At 35.8% G+C, this 22,512-nt stretch overlaps 2 protein-coding genes across 6 annotated transcripts; both read left to right on the top strand.

Annotated features, from left to right (window-relative positions):
* Nucleotides 1-45: 45 nt before the first annotated feature.
* LOC120104194 (uncharacterized) lies at nt 46-10,066 on the top strand. Of its 2 annotated transcripts, none has more exons than XM_039114828.3 (4): nt 46-1,805; nt 7,344-7,512; nt 8,929-9,044; nt 9,611-10,066. In XM_039114828.3, exons 2-4 carry the CDS (start codon nt 7,408-7,410, stop codon nt 9,966-9,968), a joined length of 579 nt encoding a protein of 192 aa, XP_038970756.3. In that variant the 5' UTR covers nt 46-1,805; nt 7,344-7,407; the 3' UTR covers nt 9,969-10,066. The 2 variants fall into 2 exon arrangements, with proteins under 2 accessions (XP_038970756.3, XP_038970757.3); XM_039114829.3 differs by lacking the exon at nt 46-1,805 and adding an exon at nt 1,876-3,959.
* Nucleotides 10,067-11,724: 1,658 nt separating this feature from the next.
* LOC103698171 (uncharacterized) lies at nt 11,725-21,756 on the top strand. 4 transcript variants are annotated; one of them, XR_015974049.2, is made up of 14 exons: nt 11,725-11,879; nt 12,034-12,148; nt 12,217-12,295; nt 12,400-12,475; nt 12,554-12,637; nt 12,742-12,846; nt 16,294-16,374; nt 16,485-16,549; nt 17,296-17,365; nt 17,444-17,521; nt 19,936-20,033; nt 20,131-20,266; nt 21,158-21,360; nt 21,673-21,756. XR_015974049.2 is itself a non-coding variant. In XM_088712580.2 (13 exons), the coding sequence occupies exons 1-13, from the start codon at nt 11,823-11,825 to the stop codon at nt 21,739-21,741; spliced, it is 1,113 nt and encodes a 370-aa protein (XP_088568706.1). In that variant the 5' UTR covers nt 11,725-11,822; the 3' UTR covers nt 21,742-21,756. The 4 variants fall into 4 exon arrangements, 2 of the variants coding, with proteins under 2 accessions (XP_088568706.1, XP_038970754.1); XR_015974048.2 differs by lacking the exon at nt 21,673-21,756 and adding an exon at nt 21,450-21,574; XM_088712580.2 differs by lacking the exon at nt 21,158-21,360.
* The last annotated feature ends 756 nt before the right edge of the window (nt 21,757-22,512 follow it).

Below are 22,512 nucleotides of genomic sequence, written 5' to 3'. Positions count from 1 at the left end.
CAAATCTCCGCTTTGACCTGTGACTCCAGGGTAACAGGATGTGGATGTCAATGGTAGCTGGTGATTTTCTTCTTCAGCATGAACTGAAGCCAGATGAATTGATTTCTTAGCCACCTGGGCTGGCACCTCCTGCATATTTTTTAAGAAGATTTCCTTTATGACAGATCATATAATATTTACATTGTGAATTTGAAGACTTGCCATCTAGCAATCCTTCGACCATTAGGCTGCAAAACTAGGGATTTTGGCAGGGCAAAAACTGCATGGTACACTTAGTTCTGGCGGATTTGATAAGGTTGCGAACAAGTTGAATTCAGTGTATCAGCTCTTTAGTAGAACTGAAGTCTTGATGTTTGATGGCTGTTGTGCAGAGCTACCAGAGATGGATCTTGGTAATTCTGTGAGGGGGAGAACATAATTTCACCACTTGCTAATGCGAAGGGAGAGCATAATTTAATGACTGACTTGATATTCGAGTTTGCCAGGCTACGAAAGTTTTGCTGCTCATTTGGATGGCAATCAGTTTATCTGTTTTGTCTCCAGGTGGGAAGGTTTGAACTTTGAAGAGAGGATAATGGATGACCAAGTACTCAAGTAGGGGACAATAGGAGCCTGTAAACTCCAACCTTGGGTTCTTCAGATATTGGAATTGCCTCATGTGGATTTTGTTATCATTAAAAAGTTATCAATAACTTATTTCTTTCCTCTTCTTTTCCCCTTCTGTTGTGATCTGGCCAAGCACAGGTAGGAGGTTTCTCATGAACAGGGTGAGCAAGCATCCCGATAGCCTTATTTTAGTTGATAATTTAACTGATGTGTGCGTACTATTACCCAAAATCATAACTTGTGTCCATCTTGATCAGAAAAATAAATAGTCTATTTGCTGATCCAAATTAAAAACTGTCCATAGAAACTTTACTGCATTGTTTGTTATTTTTTATTATCATTTCTGTCTTCAGTTTTTCAATTTTTGAAGGACAGTTTTTTCAATTTTGAAAATGGGATAAACAAAAGTAACAACCAAACTTGTGAAGTAAAAAGTGTTTCCATGACAATTGAAGTGATGAAGCTTTGCTAGGATTCTCTACGCTGCATATTTTGCATCGTAAAAAATGATAAAAAGTTCTGAATGACTGTCATGTTATTCGATGGTAAGATGGTACGGTTATCTTATTCGATCGTAGAGATGGATGGCTGTCAAATAGAGTGCGGTGCACATTCGCATTTACCTCTGATAATTGAATGATATGGTGGCCTTCTAGGATATACGGCTCTCCATCTTATCTCTAGTTGTATTCATTCTTTATTTATACTTGGAATTTTTCCAAGTCCCAATCTTCATAACAATTCTTTTCCTTTTCCAAATTCTATAATCACATTACTTGCCTGTTACAACGTATTACTGCCACTAATTTGTTCTCTATAGGATTCTACGTGTCTTCCGTTATTTCCTTGACCAACTGAAACGAAACGCTGGAAAAAAAAATAAATCCCAGACCATGCTCTCTTTCTATCATCAATGGTGTCTCCTTTCTTCCCTTCTCCGTCCGCCGGGCTGTCGTTCTCCGTCCGACCGGCGCCCCCGCCACCACCGGTGGCGCCGTCATCTGGTCTGGCCTCCGATCCGAACTCGTCGCCGGTTGGATTACATAGGGGGAAGTGGAGGACGAGGAAGAGCTCTTGGCGGAAAAGAAGGGAATAGAAGAGGGGACGGGTGGTGAGGAATCGATCTCATCGGAGGCTTCTCTCCTTTCTCGTCGCACCTCTGACGCCATCCTGGAGAAGATAATAGCAGGACTCATCTGGTTAGTTCTTCTCCTCTTGATCTATTCTTGCATTTCTTTTTTTTTGGGTTTTCTGGTGGAGCTCCTCAGGTATTGTTGGAAAAAAAAACTATCTTTTTGGGTTTGTTTGATTTCTTTTCTGGCAAAAAGACATCACATCCGATGAATCCCACTTTTTACAGTTTGTAGTTGTGCTCATGAAGTCCAAATTTGGGATTCATTTACTAAGGAAGTTCCAAATAGTTCTAAAGAACAAATTTTTGTGAATGTATTCGAAACTTTTTTGGTTCGTAGAAGAAAACTTTTTTCCTCATTATTTCGGGATTTAGTTGGGAAAAAAAGCTTTTTGATTGAAAAAAACTGAGTGGAGAATCTTAAGTTGTAAGGCAACCCAGAAGTAGACGAAGCAAATGGCATGACATAAATGAGGGCTTAAATGAGAGGCATTGTTGATGTTCCATTCAAGTTGGAAAAAAAGGTGATAAGAAACACTAGTAATTCGAATCTACAGGGAGATACTGATGGATAAAAAGGAATTAAGCTGACCATCCAACGCAAAACTATGTGAAGACAATTGTTAGATGTTATGAACTAAAACTACCCACACTAGAGAATAAAACCATAGCTCCAATGGCAAAACAAAAAGGAGGCCTTATGATAATTCTCCAAAAGTACTTTAAAAGATTCAATTTTCAGAAATTCTTCTCTCAATGAGAAGTTCTCTTTTGATCTGACAGGCCCCTTTGCTTTTACTCAAGAACATCTTTTGTTTCTTTTGCCTCTCCAAACTGCAACTTCAGCTTGCATAGGAGATAAAATTAGAGCGAATAAATGATGCAAGTGAATCAGAGGTCCTAGAGAATCTTTCCTTCCCCTCCAACGCACTTCCCCACCTCCACCACCCCCGAAAAAAGACAAACCTAGACCTATGCGACAATTGGGAGGTCTCAACCCTGAAAAGCCCTCATATTATCTTTCAGGCCTTCCATGTCATTCCATTTTGACTGTGTAGACCTGCTTTTAATCATGAAAGAAGCTCGAAGCATCTTACATGACTATGGAATACTAGGAATAAGTTGAAGAAATTATTACAGGGGTTACAATTGAATGATGGTGGATTTGAACCTGAATTAAACCTGGCAGATAAATAAGGTTTGAGCTACAACTCTTAACTCAAAAAAAGTCTACAATTCTAATCAAAACTTTTGTAAGTTTTTATCTAGTACTTGCATTTTTTTTTAGCAATCTATTTGCAGCTTTTCACATCAAAGTCGATGCACTTTGGGTCAGTTCAACTATAGCAAACGTTTCAAACTCCTAGAATGGGCTTATTTTTTGTTTTATACAATTCCCAAACGATTCTCGGCCCCATTTGGATCCCAATAATTTTCTTCCTCTCTATCATGACATTTATCATCTCTAATCCTTCTGAAGGAAGGTTTCTTCTCTTTCTTGTCTCGTTATCGCTTCTTCACTATTTTCTTTAAATTTTAATGTAAAAATAGTGAAATTTGATTGCAAAAATTAGACTGTTCTTGCTTAAAATACTCCTTCTTTTTCCTCTAGTATTGAATTATGAGGGTTCCTTTCACCCTTGTCCACCAGAACTCTCCTTAACCCATCAACATTGCCTTTAAGTCAATCCCTAGTCTTTTTCTTTTGGTTGAAAACCTAGTTTACCTTGCAATTAGGACTGTCGAACAAATGTAAACAAATGAAGTCCTCGTCTTTTTAAGCAGCTCATTTTTGGCTTGGAAATTTGTCACAAATTCAATGTGCTCGTTGGGCACCTGTTTGGTATCCTTTCTATTTTTATTCTTTTGGCTTTTTCAAAACTAAAACTAGAAAATGAAGGCAATAAAAATGTTTGGTAAGACATTTTGTTTCTGTTTTTAAAATACAATCCCAATTTTTGAGAAAAAATAAAAACTGACCAAAAGTGCATTCGCTTTTCTGAAAAGAAACTCGTGAACGGTTTTTGTTTTCTAGTGCGACCACGACTCATTCTTTATTAGTTTGTTCAATGCCCCATCTCTTCTTTACCACTCCTATTTGTTTCTCTTTGCCAACTCCACTCCTAAGAAGTTCTTCATAGTGATGGTGAGGTTTCTTTGAGTTTATATGAAGGGGAAAATTTCTACTCTGTCTGTCTCTCCGGCTATCCACAGCATCAAGGTATGCTTTCTTCTCATCCTTTTCCTTTTTCTCCTTCTCTCCTCCTCCTCCTCCCCCTCGTTTCCTTCTTCCCCTCCAGTTATGGGGAGATCAAGTTCAAATCTGGGCCTTATCCACTTCCTAGTTCTACTCCTCTTCTTCTCTCCCTCCTTTTCACTCCTTTCTTTTTACTCAACCAAATATGGTCAATTCTAGGATGTATCTGGTTTCTCAACCAATACAGGCCACATATCACATCTTCCATTCCCTCCCTCTAAGAAAAGGGAAAGAAAAATCCTATTCAGCCATATTCCTACCTCTTGTTCTCTTCCCATTTTTTTCTTTTCCTTCCCCTTCTTTCTTCCTTCAGCAATTATTATTGTATCTTTACTATTTGTTAATTACTCATTTCCTACTATTTGGACAACCCGGCTAAGTCTAGTATAGATCTACGCTCTGACCCATTGCTGATCCTAAATCTCTTCCTCTTCGTCTAGCCATGGCCAGATTTGGCTTATCTTGTCTCTCAACTGATATAAGCCAAGATCCAATCCTCCTCCTCTTCTTCCCTTCTCCTCCATTCCCTCCCTTTGAAGAAAAAGAAAGGAAAATCTGAATCAACCAGACTCCTTCCTCTTTGTCCCCTCCCATTCTTCTCTTTCCCTTCCTCTTCTTTCAATCTTTCCTTAAGGGTAATTATGTAGTAGTTGTTACCATTTATTTATTGCTTATCTTTCCTACTATCTAGAAAGCTTGGCTTCCATCCCATGTAAATTTTGTTGAAATGTTTAATTATTTCTTTTATGTACTTACTAATTTAGTTTGTTTGTGAATGTGTATTTTTTCTTGTTTTATAATTCTTGTGAATGATCTGAGCACATTTAGCACCCTTAGATCAAGAGAAGAACTTATACTAATTTAAAAAAGAGCATAAGTTTTACATTTGAAAGTATAAAGAATTCAGGGCACGAACGTGAATCGTGATGGTAACTTCCAACCCACGATATCCTTTTCTCTGTTTATTATTTTTGTTTGTTAAGATGGTCATGAAAATATGATTTTTCTGTAGTAATTTGTGTAATTGATATTTAGGACTGAAATAGTAAAATATTTCTCTAATGTATATTTTTCAACTGGATTTGATTGAGATATTGCCTGTGATTTACTTGCTCACGACTTGAATAAAATGCTTTAAAAAGTTGAATCTGAATATAAGTATTACAAAATACATGTTGTTTGAGCTAGTCAACTTGTAGTATATTTGATATTTTATAACTTTCTGTGTATGTAAATTTACATGTACATTTGGAATTATGGGAATGTTTATGATTATTTGATTTGAAATTTGACGTAAGAATGCAGCTATTGTTTTATGTAGACATCTGCACATTCTTTCGGTCTTAGAATAGCTAGTTTCTTATATTGTGGATATGTTTAGAGGATATAACTACCCACATTCTATATTGGACAAGTGTTGTTGGTTGTAGTTTTGCATATGTTGATTTACATTGCAAGAGCAGATTCAAGTAAATGTGACACAAAGCCAATCATGTCATATGGCCGCCCAAGCTCAAGATAACATACCAAGTGCTATATTGGAAAGGGAGAATAAAAAAGAACTATATATGATTTGAAGTTTCATTCGGACTTGCATCTAGACTTTTTGATGTTTGTATGAACATACCTTACTAAAGCATGGTTATCTTTCTATAACATCTTCGATGATCATTGACCTAGATTCGTTACAAATCATACATATGAAATTTATTTGCATAACATATGAATTTTATGATTTAGTAGAATGACCAGGTTTTATAAATTTTATATGAGATGTCAACATCCATAATTGGTTTATGAGGCATTTTTTTTTCCAATCCTAATATTCATCAATATTTTGGATATTGATGGGAGAGACCCCAACACCATGAAACTAATAAATAAATTGCATTCCTCCTCCCCTAATCTTTCCATGGCAGCATGGTGAATGTCTCTCTTAAGCTAGACGATTGGCCAATTTTCTGTGTGTGCAACCAACAACATCCAAGAAATATTGCCAAATCACCCGTACTCCTCTTGCATCTTCTCTTATTAAGCTCTAGCGCTAAGGAAATCAAGTACCCACAATAGCACCCAATAAAGTGTTGAAATGATTCCATCATCACTTATTCCCAATTCAAACTATTCTTTTAATACCAAAAAGCCTATTCATTTGGTTTGTTTTTCAACCATAAGTTATTAGAATTTTAATTTTTTAATTTTGCACAACCAGATTCTTGGTTTAGCTGAACATTTTAGAATATACCAAAAAATATTTTGGAGAAGACAATATCCCCAAATAATGCCCCCCTTTGAATTTTTAATTTATCATCAGAAAACAATTATATTATTTTCTTAAATAAATAAAAATATTTAAAACTAACTTTAGAATAAAAAAAATATTTTGAACCACTACAAAATTTATAATTGTCTATCAAAAATATGAAATTCATAATTAAAGATTATTTAATCTAATGCAAATCAATGCAATTATTTTTCTATTAATTAATTTTATATTATTAATATTATACTAATAAGAGACAAAAATGATGAAGTTATATTATAACATGGGCCCCAAATCAAATTTCTGGTTGTTGGTTTGCTCGTCTTAGCTAAGCTGAAAATTGAAATAAATCATTAATATATTATATATTATTTTATATAAAATTTGTTTTAATAATATAATTGTTAAAGTCTAATGTAATGCATATACAGAACTATGTATTTCAACTATAATGTGGACATGTAATTGTGAAAGTTAGCTCAAAAATATATACTTAGATGTACATCTACATATACATATATATTATTTGTATTTATATGTATATGAGCTCATGTTCTCACTAGATCTCTTAAATGAGCTGTTTGTGAGCAGCTCCAGTTTAGTTCAAAATTAGATAAGCTAGCTCTAGCTTCGATCAATTACAAAATTAGCTGAGCTTGAGCTAGGCTTGGCTCTGTTTGCTTATACCCTTACCTGTGACCCTAGTGACAATATTCTGCAGATTGTTTAATATTTAACAATTGTGCTTGATTTTTTGGGCTAGAGGATATCTTTTCTTAATTGTATTGCACTTTATCAATAAAAAGCAATTTTTAATAAAATGTATGGCATATTTCATAACCAATTCAAGATTTTATTAGTATATTTTCAGTTTTGAAACTTGCTCCTTAATTTTATTGAATACGAGACATTTTCCCTTGTTAGCATGTTCCTATTTCTTTTCAAATACTTTAGTGTGTTGGAGTTGGATTCGTTCTATGTGGTGTTCTGATTTTTAGAATAAGCATTTGTCTAATTTATCATTATTTTGTAGAAATAGCTCATTGTGCTTCTCTGGTGATCAACTTGGCACATTGCTGTTGCAGGTGAAGGGTTAAGACAGCATTATCGGTTGGCTTGAGGTAAAGTGAGATATTTTGTATAGGTGTCATGGGTTCTAATGTGGTGACACCCGAAGACGTACTTGAATCACTAATGAGTGATGGCACATTTGATGCTCTTAGAATGAAGATTATTAATCAGCTAAAAACGAATGTAAGTCCGTCAATCCCAACTTTGCTTATTGAAATTCAATATTCAATGCAATGACATATCAATATATATTTTTCTTTTCAATGGATGGAGCCTTAGTTTCTTATTATGAGGTATGTATTGGTTTTATCATGGTGTTCACCTAAAGGGAGAGTACATGAATTTAACCTTTTAACTAGTAAAACTAGTTCATGTCATTGCTGTACCGGAAAAGTAAATATCTTGGAAAGCATGTAATCTTTTTTGGATATGTAGGAGATGATAGTGGGGACATTAGGGAAGTCTTCATGTATAATCATGATCATAGATTTTATCAACCACAATAAGGCACATACAGAAAAATTCGCTTATGACCATGATTATAGACTTTATAGAACCACAATAAGGCAGATGAACCCCTGAACGCTCCCTCCACCAAAAGAGAAAAAAAGGAACCCCTCCCTGTGCAATGTGGGATTCAAATGTTAGGCCAACCCAGAAATATGTGCATCTCTACTATTGGATGACTTGATCAAGAGGCATCTAGGCTAGCCTCTAAACATGAAAGAAATAAATGCAACATATTTTGTTGAAAATTTTTGTGAAGATCCAACCCATTGATCCCCCCGTCTTTTCACATGCTCGCATTATTGTTTAATCAGCCTATTTTTATTTAACTTGAAGATCACTCATACTCCACCTTGCTGAAGTTTCGGAATAGATCTTAGCTCATCTGACACTAGTTCCTCAAGTGGTTAACCTAATGTGGAAAAGCACATGTTTAAATCCTCCTTGAAGACAAGTTTGTAAAGATAGAAGGCTTCCATTTCTAGATGACCATGGTTTGCTCCCTCCGTTGCTAATTGGACATGCTGTAATTAGATGGTAGCCAAGATAGATGTTATACAAAGAGATTGAGAAAATATGGTTTTTAAGCAACTAAGCAAAGGCCTACATTTTTTTACATGATGGTGATTGCTGTTGGTTTCCATTCAGTCTTAGTCTAGCTAGTCCCTAGCTAGCCTAGTTTGGCTATATGTTAAGCTAATCATAAAAGCCAGTATTAGATGCTAGTTTTGAGGCTTGGGCTGATCCATGTTTGCAGGTCACTTCTATCTTAGCATGGTTTGTAAATTTTAAGAAAACATCTATCAAACTGCCAAGAAGCCTTGTACTTCTTCCTTTTTTGGTGACATTCAGCCATTTCTCTTGATACTTTGACAATTGGAACTGGGCATACAGGCCTGAACACAGCATTAGCTATGCTGTTTTTGCTCCAACAGTTGAATATTCAGCATATTGCTTCAGTTCAGTTTGAAAAATCTTATTGCATTTCTTCTTGATAATTCCATAGGAACTAGTACAATAGCTAAAAAAAATTAATAGATCAACAGCCACATGGATGTAATTTTCGTAAATCTGTTTGGCATTTCGATGCAGGAAGAATTGAAGAATAATACAATCGCAATGGTGGAGCAAAGTAGGGTTCTTAATATCCCTGGTGCAGAGAAAAAGACAAAGCGGGAATTGTTTGATGCACTTCGGCAAGAACTTGAGTGAGTACTACCATTTCTCATTGGATCAGAAAATTCCATTTCCTTAAATTATATACCCAGCATTAAAAATTCAAAGAAAAAGGGCAATTATCTTCTTTTTTCATTTTTCTTTTATTGAAGAAATGTATTTGATCAAAGTATATGTCTTGCAACCTTTTGCTCTCAAAATGGAGGACAAGAACATGTGTTTTGGGAACCTATTAATTCCATTTTATAGAAATCATTTCCATCTGTATCCACTAGCTGGTTATCTAAATAAGGATAGTTTTGTATCTTTCTGTTGACTTGGAAGTATTTAAATTGTAGTTAAAAAGGATGTGTCTGCTGGGTTTTTGTTCAGGAGACCAAAAGTAGTGAGAACAATTAGTATCTGTATGTTATGAAAAAAAAAATGTTTTTCTTTGATATGTTTTCTTTTAAAAGGAAGTTGCGCAATGTTGAGGTTATATTTGTCTTTCTAGTTTCTTTTTTTTAAAAAAATCTTCATTAAAAAATTCTTCATGCCTTCATATGTTTGTACTTGATAAAAGAATTGTTAATTTATATGTAATTATGCAAATTTGCAGAATGCCAGTGCTTGAGAAGGCTGCGAAAGCCGTTTGGGAGCTGATTCTTGATGACAGTGGCTTGGGGAAGGAGATCAGTGAGACGGTAGAGAGAGTTTACTGGCAGCTGAGTGGCCGTGATGTGCCACCACCACCTCTGCTTCCACCTCCAACCAGTGATGCGCAGCAGCCACGGAAGGTGAAAGAAAACAAAGAGGGTGGGCAGAAGGTCAAGGAAATAATGTCTAAATCATCATCGAGGAAGAGAGCCTTCTGTCAGATGAGCATGCAAAGAGAAGTTGTTACAGAAGGTTTCTATAACCACCCTCCAGTTGTATCAGATGATGGTGCGCTATCATCTAACAATTCAAATGCATGATGAATTTGTAGTGTAGTTTAATATTTGTTCATCAACTGAATGCAGACTGTTTGTAGAAACTTGTAATGGTGGTGATATATTTTTCGTAGTTGAATTCATTACAGTTGTGACTACATTCTAATATCAGGGATTCAAGAACAAAGGTCAGGTTGCCCAGCTGAATGTTCCAGTTTGCAAGTAAATAGTGGCTGTGGGAGTCTTGGAAAGTATAATTTTTCTCTTCTCGATCTTGCTTTTTGGTCATTTTTGTTGCTAAAAGTTATAGAGGCAATCTTGTTTCCTTTCAGGGGAACAGAACTGCAGAATGTTTGGAATACGCTGAACAAAATGAGAACCAAATGTCACTCGTAGCCCATATTTTCCACTATGGGTTGCTAAAGAAGGCCTTTTGAGAAATAAGGACTATGCCACTAGGTGGTGTCTTTGGCAATTTTAATCAAGGAGATGGCAATTTATAATCCCACTTGTCAATCTGGCATAGGAGTGACCATTTTAAGCAAGGTTTGACATGAATAGATTTGGGTCATAAACGGATCAATTCATCTAAATATGTTTGTTAGTTAAATAGGTTAGGTTAGGTTTAGGTTCGAAATTGGCATAAATAGGTTTGGATCATAAACGAACCAATCCATCTAAACATGTTTATTAAATAGGTTAGCTTTAGTTTTAAACCTTTGAACCGTTTAGTAATTAGGTTGGATGATAATTCGATCTATTTAATCCATTTAAAATTTGTTTAACTTGTTTAAAATATATTTAACTAGTTTATTTCTCGTTTAATCCGGTCTGTTTAATTTGTTTAAATTTACTTAACCCGTTTAAATTAATTTGATCTATTTAATAAATAGATTTTATGGATCTGATTATCTATTTAGTAAATAGGCCAGATTCATATTTAAATTTTTTACCTATTTAAGTAGACAGATTAGGTTTGATTTAATGAATTTTTGATCTGACTATATCCAACTTTTTAAACGGAGGAATATTACGAATCATGGATAAATCTGAATTAAATAAGAATTATCTTACAGAATCATGCTTTTAGAGAAATTTTCAGTAAATGCTCTCATTTAATCCGTTTCAAGCTGGGTGATTTTACAAATCATTGATAAATGTGAATTACATGATAATTATCTTATAAAATCATATTTTTAGATAATTTTTCAGGAAATGCGCTCATTGTTGCCATTTGAAGCTTGTTCTTAATATCTTGTAACATCTCACCATCTTGTTCGGAGTCAAGCTTATGTGGCAGAAAATGAGGCATATTTTTTAAAGTCACGGAGTATTGAATATTAGCAAAGAATACAGACCTGGTTCTAATCTTGATTTCATCAGCTTTCTTTTTGTCTTCATCTTTGAAAACAGAAAATTATAAAATAAAAACTCTTTTCTGGGAGAGCTCCATCTAAAATTTCTGCTTTGTTTTTTTCTATGTAATTCTATCTGATTACTTATCTTAATATTATATATATATATATATATATATATATAATGGTAAGCGACATATATGTCTGTTTCAAGCCCCCTGCAGTTCCGGCGGATACGACGCTCCCAACCGCCAAACCCTCACAATTTCAAGTGGCCCCCACCATCCTTCCTTCCCTCGGTTTCATCGATATCCGAATCCGAATCCCAATAATACACTCTTCATTTATTACAATGCCCATCCTATCCTCACCTCATAATCCGACTACACTCCGATCAAGTCAATCAGCACATATCGATGACATTCTCTATTTGTAGAGGAAAAAATTGTCATTTCACTTTCTCGTGTCCCTTCTACTCCCTCCTTAAAACCCCCTTCGTTCGCGCCGAAACAAGCTCTCCGCTGAGCTCCGACTGGGATCGGACATGGCCGCCTCCCTTCTCCCCTTCTCGCCTTCTCTGTTGGTTCCCCCTTCTCCGAAGGTCCCTCTCCTCTTCCAATCCCTAATTCCTCCTCCTCCTCCTCCTCTTTCTCTATCTCTCTCTCTCTCCCTCTCCCTCTCTCTCGGTTGAATTCTTTCTTTCTCTTTTTCCCCATTTTATGGGTTTGATCTGGTTGCTTCTGACTCTTAATCAGGTGGGAACATGGAATTCTTCCATCCTATCGCCCCCAGCTCTCGTCTTGCACCTTAAGCGATCGATTCCAAGAGTCAACGCCGCCGCCGGCAATGCCTCTGCCTCTCATGATTCTGGTAAGGTCCTCTTTCTTGCCTCGATTTCGAGCTTAGTTTTCTGATTCCAATTATCTCTGGGTTTCAAGATCTGAGCACCGAGCTCGATGCCGTGTCGAGCTTCAGCGAGCTCGTTCCGGACACCGTTGTTTTCGATGATTTCGAAAGGCATGCCCTGCTCCTATAATTTGTGTTTTTTTTTGTCGAGTTTGTTTTCCTAAGGTGGTTGTTGGAAAGTTCTTATTTTCCTTCTTATTTTGCATGCAATGTAGGTTTCCGCCAACGGCCGCTACTGTCAGCTCTTCGTTCCTCTTGGGTCTTTGCAGCCTTCCCGACACCAAGTTCAAGGTGAGCTTTTTAAAGTTGTTGCAGTTTGTTGGAAACTATTTTGATAAGAAGGCTGATAGGGAAGGATTTTGGTTGTAGAGTGCTATAGAGACTGCACTGGCGGATAGTGAATGTTATGAAAAGAAGAATCCTAACGAACGTATGTCGTGCTTCTTTAACAAGGTTTGTGCTTGTGTTTTTGTCTTATGTTGTCATAAAGTTTCACAATGTTGCTGTTTTTGTGGATCATTTATAATGAGGGGATATATAACTCTATTGATTGGCAGGCTTTAGTGCATGTTGGAGCTGATTTGGAAAAATTAGTCCCCGGGCGGGTGTCGACTGAAGTGGATGCTCGTTTGGCTTATGACACAAAAAGTATCATTCAAAAAGTATGATTAATTCCTTTAGTTCGCCACTTTATCTGTTTTTTTAAACTAGATTAGAAAGTTGTAGGGTGGATGATTTGGAGAAAAGAAAGCTAATCTTTATGTTTTATTCTAATCTTTATTTTTCTTTTTCTCAAACAAAGAGGATTATGTAATCAGCATGAGCATTTCATTGATGTAACTTGTTTGTGATGTAGTGAGGATCATTAATGGAAAGTATAATTAAAATTTATTCATTTAAATCATGTATGTGTCATTTTTAAATATTTGTAAGTCTTTGGATAATCATGCATAAGGAAAGATTGTCACCTTGTCTGGAAGTCCTTATGCAGTGGAAAACCTCAACTGCCTAGGCAACACCTTTGTTGACTAGTTGATTGCAGGAGAGAAAAAGAAAAAAAGAAAAAGAAAAAGAGAAGACAAGGAGTAAGAATGAATGAAGTATAAAAGAAAAAGACTAGAAGAGGAGGAATAATAGGAAGAACAAGAGCGTAAAAGGTAAATAGTGGAAATTTGAAAAGATATGTGACGATGGAGAATATTCAGAAAAGATAAAAATTATTATCATAAACTAACATGCATTGCCCCAATAGTTTATAACAGTTATTCATAGTTTGTTATATTTTGATATTTATACTCATCATGCCATGTATACTCATCACAGCATTGACAAGCATTGGGTTAATATTATTAGTTCTTTGTCATTTATTTTTATTAAGGGTTCAGTAAAAATGGCTGATATCTATTGTATGATATGCTTAATAATGGTTTATAGTTGAAGAGACAAGGGATTATTTTCTCTTATCCACAGCTCAAATCAGATGACAAGTAGTTGTAAGCATACTAATATTTAGTGCCCTACAGTCCATGAGTTCAGCTAAACAATTTAGAATAGCCTGAGGCTTTTGGAGCTTTCATCCCCTTGAAGTAATCAGATGTCTCCTCCTATTTTCTCTTTTATTTTCTGCCCTTGTTTTCTATTCCTTATTTTTAGGTTCCTTTTCCTGTTTTCTTGGTATAAGAGCTTCATTCCTGGTTCATGATCCTAACATGACTTCAAGGTTAACTTCTCCAAATAACATCCAGGGCTTCTTAGAGACAATAAATCATGCAAAAAAATAAATATAACTAGATTAAGAAACTCATCTGTGCATATGTATGTTTATGGTGCGTGTGCATCAAATTAGTACTTACTAGTGTCAGGCACATGCACATGCATGTGTTACTCCATTGACAGATAGCGTTGTTTCATGGTAAGATGAGAGAAAAGTTGACTGAATGCATCAACTTTGTTGCTTTTTCATGTGAGAGACAAAGTTAAAGATTTTTTCTTGAAAATAGGAGTACATTTTATCATTGCCTAGAGAGGAGTTGTTTAGAGTAAATGTTGCCAAAAAGGGGAACTAGAGTGGATAAGAAACAAGATTTGATAGTAGGAAACTTTAACAAAATGTTACTCATAGTTTTAAGTGGCATAGTAAACTAGAGTGAGAGAGGGAGCATGACCATAGTTTGTGAATGGTCTAAGACCAATTTAAGCAATCTTTATTTCTAAGTTCATAATAAAATGACATTTCATATACCTACAGTATAGCATATCATCTGCTTAAATTTCTGTAATAAATTCATTGATGAAAATTGTAAAAAGATACAGATTTTGGTCCACAGCATGATCACAACCTTACAGAAAACTCAGCCATCTTGCTACAAATTATTTCAATTTCGTAGTACTTGGCCTTACCTTCTGGCATTCTTTTCTGAAAGCTTTTTTTTTTTAACTTCAACTATCTTGGTTGAATGGCAGTATATAGATATCTTAGTTGTCATTATTCTAAATACATTTCAGTAGTATATTCCTTATTTAGTAACTTGTGAGAATAATTTGTTTATCTTTCCTTAAATTGACCATTTTGCACCAAATCCATATTGTTCTCAGTTTAATGCACCTAGCTCAATTTCATCTCTAGTTTCTCTCCCTCATCATAGCTAACATAAGGAGATGGTTCTCACCTTCTTTTGGACCCTGAATATATCTATCATAAATCACATTGTAAGCCATGTGCTGACTTTACTGCTCCTTACATCCTTAGCATTTTACAATTTTTATGGCCTTCTGATACCATTTATCTTTTGCCATTCTTTGAGTAAGTATCTCTTCCCATGATTCTATTTGGCTTCTAAGATTCCTTCAAATTTCTTTGTGTGTATCACTTAAAATCAAATCGAACTGACATCTTGACCAGCATGTTTATGCAATTTTCAAGTTCCAATCTCACTCCTGCATTAATTTATCCTAAAGTTTAGTTATATTTCCTCATAACTACTCTACCATTTATTATTGGATAGCATTGGTTTTATTTTATTTCTCTTTCCTCTGATTATACCTTCATAACTACCGGCACATGTTGCGTTGCTTGACATTCTCTTCATATCCTTTTCAAGCTTTGCATGCCAATTATTTATGTTGATTGGGAAAAGATAATATATATGTGACATATTTGACCTGCTCTTGATATTAATTAAATGAACTTTCTATTTAATTATGTAAGCGCTATTGGTAGGTCTCAAGACACTTGTGAAATCAAATCGTAGAAATATTTCATGTACTTGAGTCTCCAAATTTGTAACTTTAAGGGTCTTATGATGAGTACATGAGGTTTAAGGATCCTTAGCGAGTCTAAGGATAGATTAGGTACTTTTTTTATTGTTTACTTTTAGTAATTATCTGAAAGTTGGATTTTCTTTCCTTTCTTTTGCTGTAACTTGTCATGTGGCCATATAATTTATCATGCTTTAAAATTTTGATTTTAATTCTAAATTAATTTCTAACCAAATCTGTGGTACCTTCCTTTCTTTGAAATTAGAAAGTCCTTCTTAAATTATGAATTATTTGCTAGAGTTCTATTTAAGTCCGTATAGAGGTGGAATAGTTTTAATTCAGTCAACTTGTTTCCAAGATTGTTATGCGCAAGATAAAATGCTTTTTTCCTTTTTTGTTTTGAGGGTAAAACAGTACTGTTGCTATTCACATTTCAATGAAATTTAGATGGTTCAATGTATGTCATGCCTTTTATCACACGAATACAAAAAGACTGACAAAGCAGACAACTCAAGGGAAGAAGCTAGCACCGACTCTAAAGTTAGGACGGAATGGAATGCTTTCGGGGATGATGATGGTTCAATCTATCAACTAACTCCGTAGTGGAGGATAGCAGTAGTAGACTGTCTTTATTTGGATCTGCAAATGAAAACTCCTCTGCCTTTCCAGAGGATGACTTTTCCTATAGCTGATAAATTGATCATGCAGCTCAGTTTCTCCATATTACTGTTCACGTATTACTGTTCACAGAAATATGTTCTTGTATACCTTATCATCTAAATAACCTGCTAAAATATATGCCCTGTAGTACAAATGTTACGCGTTTACTTGTTGCTTTATAAACATTTCAGGTGCATGAGCTGTTGAAGCTATACAATGAAGTGGAAGTCTCTTCACAGCGCTTACTCTTTAAAATTCCTTCAACTTGGCAAGTAAGCCATATAGTTCATTCCATTACTCATCATATTCAAAGTTCAAAACTGCAAGAAATTGCTTGATGTCTAGTTTCATCTTTTCTGTATCTGATCGCAACTTGTTTCAGGGTATAGAAGCCTCAAGGTTGCTAGAATCTGAAGGAATACAAACTCACTTAACATTTGTTTATAGGTATTTGTTGTGTTATATCTATATTTCTATATTACTGAATACGTACTGATGTTATCTCAAGGTTATATCTCGATCACTTTAGTGGATGTCGCTGTCTGCTTAACACTTTGGCATATATATAAGTAGTTATACATACTACATGCATAAAAACATACATATGTACATCATTTCCTGCTTATGGAACATTGTAGTGGATATTTGGACATCTGTAGTTTTCTTGTTTGTCTTAGTTCCTTCATTATTTTTCAGTATGGGTATCAATGGTTCAGGTCAGGCTGGGTCGGATCTATGCCTCCAGCAAGCCCCTCAGGGATGATCCCTAGCCCAGCCTGGCCTGGACCAGGCCCAACCCTGATCCTGCTCGGGTTATATTTTCAGTCCAGGTCAGGCTCCAAATAGGCCCCGTTCTTCCCTGAATTCCCAGCCTGGGTCTGGCTTGTAAATGATTCAGGATTCTATTTCCAGGCACAGGTCTGCCCCGCAGGCCGAAAACTGGAGCTCAGGCCCAGCTTTTCTTGGCTGGGTCTAGGGCCAGTCTGGCCCATTGGCAGCACTACTTTTTGAATGGAAACCAACAAACTAATATCTTAGCACTTCTAGTCATCCTTGTAAGACCTTTTGAAATGTATTATAATTTACTGAATTTGGGAATAGTGTTAGTCATTTTCTCCTGCTATTGCCGTTATCATGAATGACAGAATTATATTACCCTTCAGACCTTTCTGATCTTGATCACTCTTGTACAGCTTTTCTCAGGCAGCGGCTGCAGCTCAGGCTGGTGCATCTGTTATCCAGATTTTTGTTGGGCGCATCAGGGTAACTCTTACTGTTGAATAGCTACTGCATTGTTTCAAATTTCTTTATATAAACAGCCATGACAAAAATGCATTACAGGATTGGTCTCGTACTCATTCTGGTGATCATGATATAGAAGCTGCTTGCAAAAATGGAGAAGATCCTGGATTGGCCTTGGTTAGTTTCATTTTTCTTTTCTTTTTAATTTTTTCACTTCTACTTCATGAGTATTTAGTTGGCCTAGATGTGCATGGATGTTATACCTGGTTGAAGTCAAACCAACTTAAGATGCATTTCTGAGAGAGCATGAAAATCTTCATAGGATACGCCTTGTTTTTATACCAAATTGTTAGAAATATTTGTTTCAATTTGGCTGTTGAAACCTTGTTTTTTCAAAATTCTTACTTGATTATTAACTGGTAACTCATGAAACATAAATATCAGTTATGTTGGTGATTTGCTGCTTCACAACAATTTCTTTGTATAATTTGTGCAAAAAGAACATGGAGTAAATGCAATTATCAATTAGTGGGGTGCAATGTAGATACATCACCATACCATACATTTAGTTGATAATGGCTAATGCATAAACTAATTATGTATCTAGAGGTGCATAAAAACACATATATACCATATGTATACAGTATACGTAATGTATACATTTATGCATATGTTTAGTCCACAATGCCAAGCCCTGTAGCATGTGCCGAGTCTCAGCACTGAGATGGATGCCGGGCCGGGCTATACTTGGGTCTAAAATGAGTAACCATTATGCAGCCAATAGTGGAGTATTCATTCGCACAAATCAAACAGTGATATAGGCTTAAAGGCATGGGACTCCTGCCATCTAACTCAATTGGAGCACCATCTTTAAAGGTCTCTCTTACCCCCAAACCTAAAACCATCTCTTTTAGGAAGTTCAAGTGCCACCATGATAATGTCAGCGAAAAAATGTCCATGCTAGTTTTTCGGGCACTCATTTCAAATATTTGGTGGGTTGCATACCAAAACGTCATGCAAAAGGGGCTACCATCACTGGGTATCCTAGAACACGATAAATTCTTTACATAAGGGAAAAGTGGAAAAAGTAACATTGCCTGCTACATATAAAAAAATATTTTTTTTAAAAAACCATAAGGTATTGGTGTATGAAGTTTAACTCTTGAGTCCTAAGGAATATATCACAACTTCATAGTTATGAAGACTGCATATTTGTTTGTAATAGGTGGCTTTACAATTTTCTCATTACAAAATTAGTGTCTCCAAGGAAGATATAGAGGCCACTAGTAGAGCAGTAACTGAAGGACTTTGATCAAGCTTTGAGAATGACTTTGATAATGAGAGAAAATAAGTAGGTATGTTATTGAGAAGGGTTACAAAATAAGCAGGTATGGTTACGAAATGGGTAACCATTATGCAGCCAATAGTGGAGTATGCATTCGTATTAATCAAACAGTGATATAGGCTTAAAGGCATGGGACTCCTGCCTTCTAACTCAATTGGAGCACCATCTTTAAAGGTCTCTCTTACCCCCAAACCTGACACCATCTCCTTTAGGAAGTTCAAGTCCCACCATGATAATGTCAGCGAAAAAAGGTCCACGCCAGTTTTTCCAGCATCCATTGCATGATGGAGCACTACATCAAAGTACATTCTGAATGTTGTGACCACAAGTAGTTTATGATATTGAGACAGTTTGAAGAAACTGACTGTTTTTGGATTAAGGCTTCATCAGATGGGGACTTATGATCCATAAAGTTAACCATGCGGACAGCATAGAGTCTCAACATATTATGCAAATTATCATCATAAGATGTTACATTTTCTCAATTGTTTTTTTTCTCATGATGTTACTATTAATGGTCATGCATGGTTTAAATGCTCCCATGATGTGTACATTTGCAATGAAGACAGACTGAAACTAAGAATTCAGGATTAGTTCCATAGAAACAAAGATTCATAATTTGGCCATTCACAAGAAAGATTGAAATATATGTCTACATATATATATATATATATATATATATATATATATATATATATATAAAATGGATATTTTTTCTTTATTGCAATAATGGGTGCTTTCAAAGAAGGGTGATATTCAACAAAAAAAAAAAAAACTTCTCAAACTAGTCGCATATACAGATATACCGTGTGACTTATCTGTAAGGATCTGTCAAGTAAATAAGAAAAGATTCTGATAAGAAAGGATTTGCAAATAACTTGTGAGTTTCGATTGATTTGAAATACTGATTGCACATGCTTAAAAATTAGGTTTCACAGAGGAAACACACAGAACTATAGAGGCTAATTTCATGTAACGCCCTGTGTAATGATGTTCTCATTTCTGTGTAGCCTTGCTTATATATAATATTCTAAACGCAGGCTTCTGTTTGATACTATTAGATGTTAGTAAAATGAATATTGATAACAATATCTTTTTTTCTTTTATGCTGATTTAAATTCTGTAAGGAGCCCCTTAGATGTTAGAACTTCTAATATTTTTATTAATATGAAGAACTAGAACTGAAGTTATTTGCTGAATGCTCCAATGAATTAGATTTTTAATGTGTCTTTATACACAAATGCAGGTGAAGAAAACATATAATTACATTCACAAATATGGACATAGGTCGAAGCTGATGGCAGCAGCAGTGCGCAACAAACAGGATATCTTTAGCCTCCTTGGGTATGATAATCGGACTTCTGACATTTCTCAAGTGTGGGTTACATAACTTGCATTATTAGTGCAAAATTTGATTTCTTGTTCACTTTCTTTTTGGTAGGATTGATTACATAATTGCTCCATTGAAGATATTGCAGTATCTAAAAGAGTCGGTGACCTATCCTGAGGAGAAGTACTCTTACGTCAGGAGGTTATCTCCGGGATCTGCCAAGATGTATAACTTCACTGAAGAGGAGGTAACTTTTCAAGGACTGTGTCTGAGATTTAGGATCTATTTACTTGTAAGTAGACTTACGATCTGGTTATTTATTAGTGGTGTGGTTTAAATCAGATTCCACTTAGAAAAATGGCATTAGTTTTCTTGGTAGTGGGAGACCTTCTGAAAAACATTCAATCAATAGATACTATCTACAGATTTTAGGAATCTTTTTTTTCTTTTTCTTTCGATTTCTTTTTTTGTGCTTTGCACCCTGGCCTCATAATATAAGCAAATGCAACCTTTTATACTTTTTCTATAATTGCATGCATTTCTTGTTGCAAATAGTCAACCTTTATAGTTTCATGTGCTGTGGGTAAGCTTTTTCCCAAACTAGCACCGGGAAGGTGCAGAGACACATTAACATTTTGATTTTAATGTTTTTAAGGTTATGCTGAGGTTTACAAATTGTGGAACCATTTTTCTTGTTCTTCTTTTTTGGTGGTGATACCCTCAAAATTTATGACTATATCCTTCTTTAATTCTACGCATATCAATGACCCCCTCTCTAGACAATCCTTGTAGGAGAAAAACAAAGGGAATACGTCCCTAGAAAATCAGAGTGATCAGTTCCCACAGACATAGGCTAAGGTCAAGGTCAGAAAGAAAAGTGCAACTCCCAGACAATCATGGAGACTGGTGGCTGGGCAGGAGTAGAGCTAAATGCTGACATAGACATAATTTCATAATTTGTCTATATGCTTGTTTGGAAGTATATTGTAGACAAATCAGGAACCGACGCACACCACATGGGGGCATGTAAAGTTACTGAAAGTCACCAGTTCATCCATACAGAGGCCTTTCTCCAGTCTTTCCCTATTGGCTGTGACCAAGTTACTGAACTGCTCACACATGTATTGCGATGATGCAGCTTATAGAGTGGGACCAGATGAGCTTTGCATCTGCAATGGGGCCTGCTGCTGAAGAGCTTCTGGCTGCTGGGCTGGAAGGTTATGTAAATCAAACAAGGCGCCTGGAGGAGCTTTTTGCCAAGATATGGCCACCTCCCAATGTTTAATCATAGCTCCCATGCCAGTAGAGGTGCTTTCCTATTGGGAGAGTAAAGCAGTCAAGGTTGTGAAGTTGTAACCTCTGTTTTTCCCCTCATGTCCTTAGTGTTGCTGCATCATGTTCTAAAACGAGACCTTTTTTTTTTTCACAAGTGCTTTGTTAAGGTTTTTTACGGCATTCAGGATGGAAAATTGTGCCTTTTGGATTACAAAACAAGTGCTTCAAGACTTCTTTTTTTAAGTTGTAATTCAGTTGGAATCAAATTACAACTGCATATGGAAACATGCCATGTTTGGAGAGGATAGCAGCAGTCTCGTGAGGCAGCAGATGAAGTTCGGATTGACCTTTTTTTTTTTGTTGTTTTTTTTGCTGCAGTGGTTGATTGGAATTATTGTTGCTTACTGTGATGAGGGGGATCAGATCATGACTTCATTAAATAAATAGCTATGATTGATGATATATCATTTCTTTGTAGGGCTGAATTGTTGTCACTTGTTGTGATGAGGGGGATCATATCATGACTTCATTAAATAACTATCAATGATTGGTGATATATTATTTCTTTATTCCTACCTCAAACGTTAGCAATTCTCATCCTGTTGGTTCCAGTGGCAATGGTCGACATTGGGAATACTCAAATATGTCAGTACAAGAGTGATTCTTAACAGATCAGATATGCTGTTTGTAGGCAGCACCGAATTAGTGACAGAAGTTGATGGACACCACCCATCATTGCAGACAGGTATGTGGATCACACGTCTTAATTTTATTCCTTAGTGTCGGTTTCTGGGGTAGATTTCTTCTGAGCTCAGAACCATGTGGATTGGCTGAGGATGTTTCGAGTTGTTGGCTGGTGAGCCATGTGAAGGACAAGTTTTGGTGGGGCAAAATCGCATAACGTGGTTGTGGGTTCTACTTGGGACGAAGTCATTGCACACTTGAGACTTCATATGTGTTTTTCTTAAGATGGATTAGTCCTTTTAGTAGTAGCACTTTATTTTTTTGTTCATTGTTTACCATCTCTGCCACCAAAACGGGAGCAAATATCCATAAGGAGTAAATAGATAAAACATCACGAAACTGAATTAGAACTGACCGGGCCAGCTCTTAGATAGAAGATGGAGTTTGAATGGTTAGCCACAAAGAATGCTATTCAGCGTGCATTGCTCGCCTTCTTGGATATATGGATATCTTTCAATGAGCTTAGTCCAGTGA

This window comes from Phoenix dactylifera, chromosome 16 (genome assembly GCF_051530095.1).
Source record: "Phoenix dactylifera cultivar Ajwa chromosome 16, Ajwa_hap1_PhDact_Kaust_v1.1, whole genome shotgun sequence".
NCBI classification, from domain to species: domain Eukaryota; kingdom Viridiplantae; phylum Streptophyta; class Magnoliopsida; order Arecales; family Arecaceae; genus Phoenix; species Phoenix dactylifera.
This window is presented reverse-complemented; position numbering and strand designations above follow the sequence as displayed.

Excerpts from the sequence above, each read along its gene's own strand:
- LOC120104194 (XM_039114828.3), top strand. The coding sequence starts at position 7,408 with ATGGGTTCTAATGTGGTGACACCCGAAGACGTACTTGAATCACTAATG. Across the intron at positions 7,513-8,928 it reads TTAATCAGCTAAAAACGAAT|GAAGAATTGAAGAATAATAC; the intron begins GTAAGTCCGTCA and ends ATTTCGATGCAG. Across the intron at positions 9,045-9,610 it reads GCACTTCGGCAAGAACTTGA|AATGCCAGTGCTTGAGAAGG; the intron begins GTGAGTACTACC and ends GCAAATTTGCAG.
- LOC103698171 (XM_039114826.3), top strand. The coding sequence starts at position 11,823 with ATGGCCGCCTCCCTTCTCCCCTTCTCGCCTTCTCTGTTGGTTCCCCCT. Across the intron at positions 12,638-12,741 it reads TGTCGTGCTTCTTTAACAAG|GCTTTAGTGCATGTTGGAGC; the intron begins GTTTGTGCTTGT and ends ATTGATTGGCAG. Across the intron at positions 20,267-21,157 it reads ATAACTTCACTGAAGAGGAG|CTTATAGAGTGGGACCAGAT; the intron begins GTAACTTTTCAA and ends GCGATGATGCAG.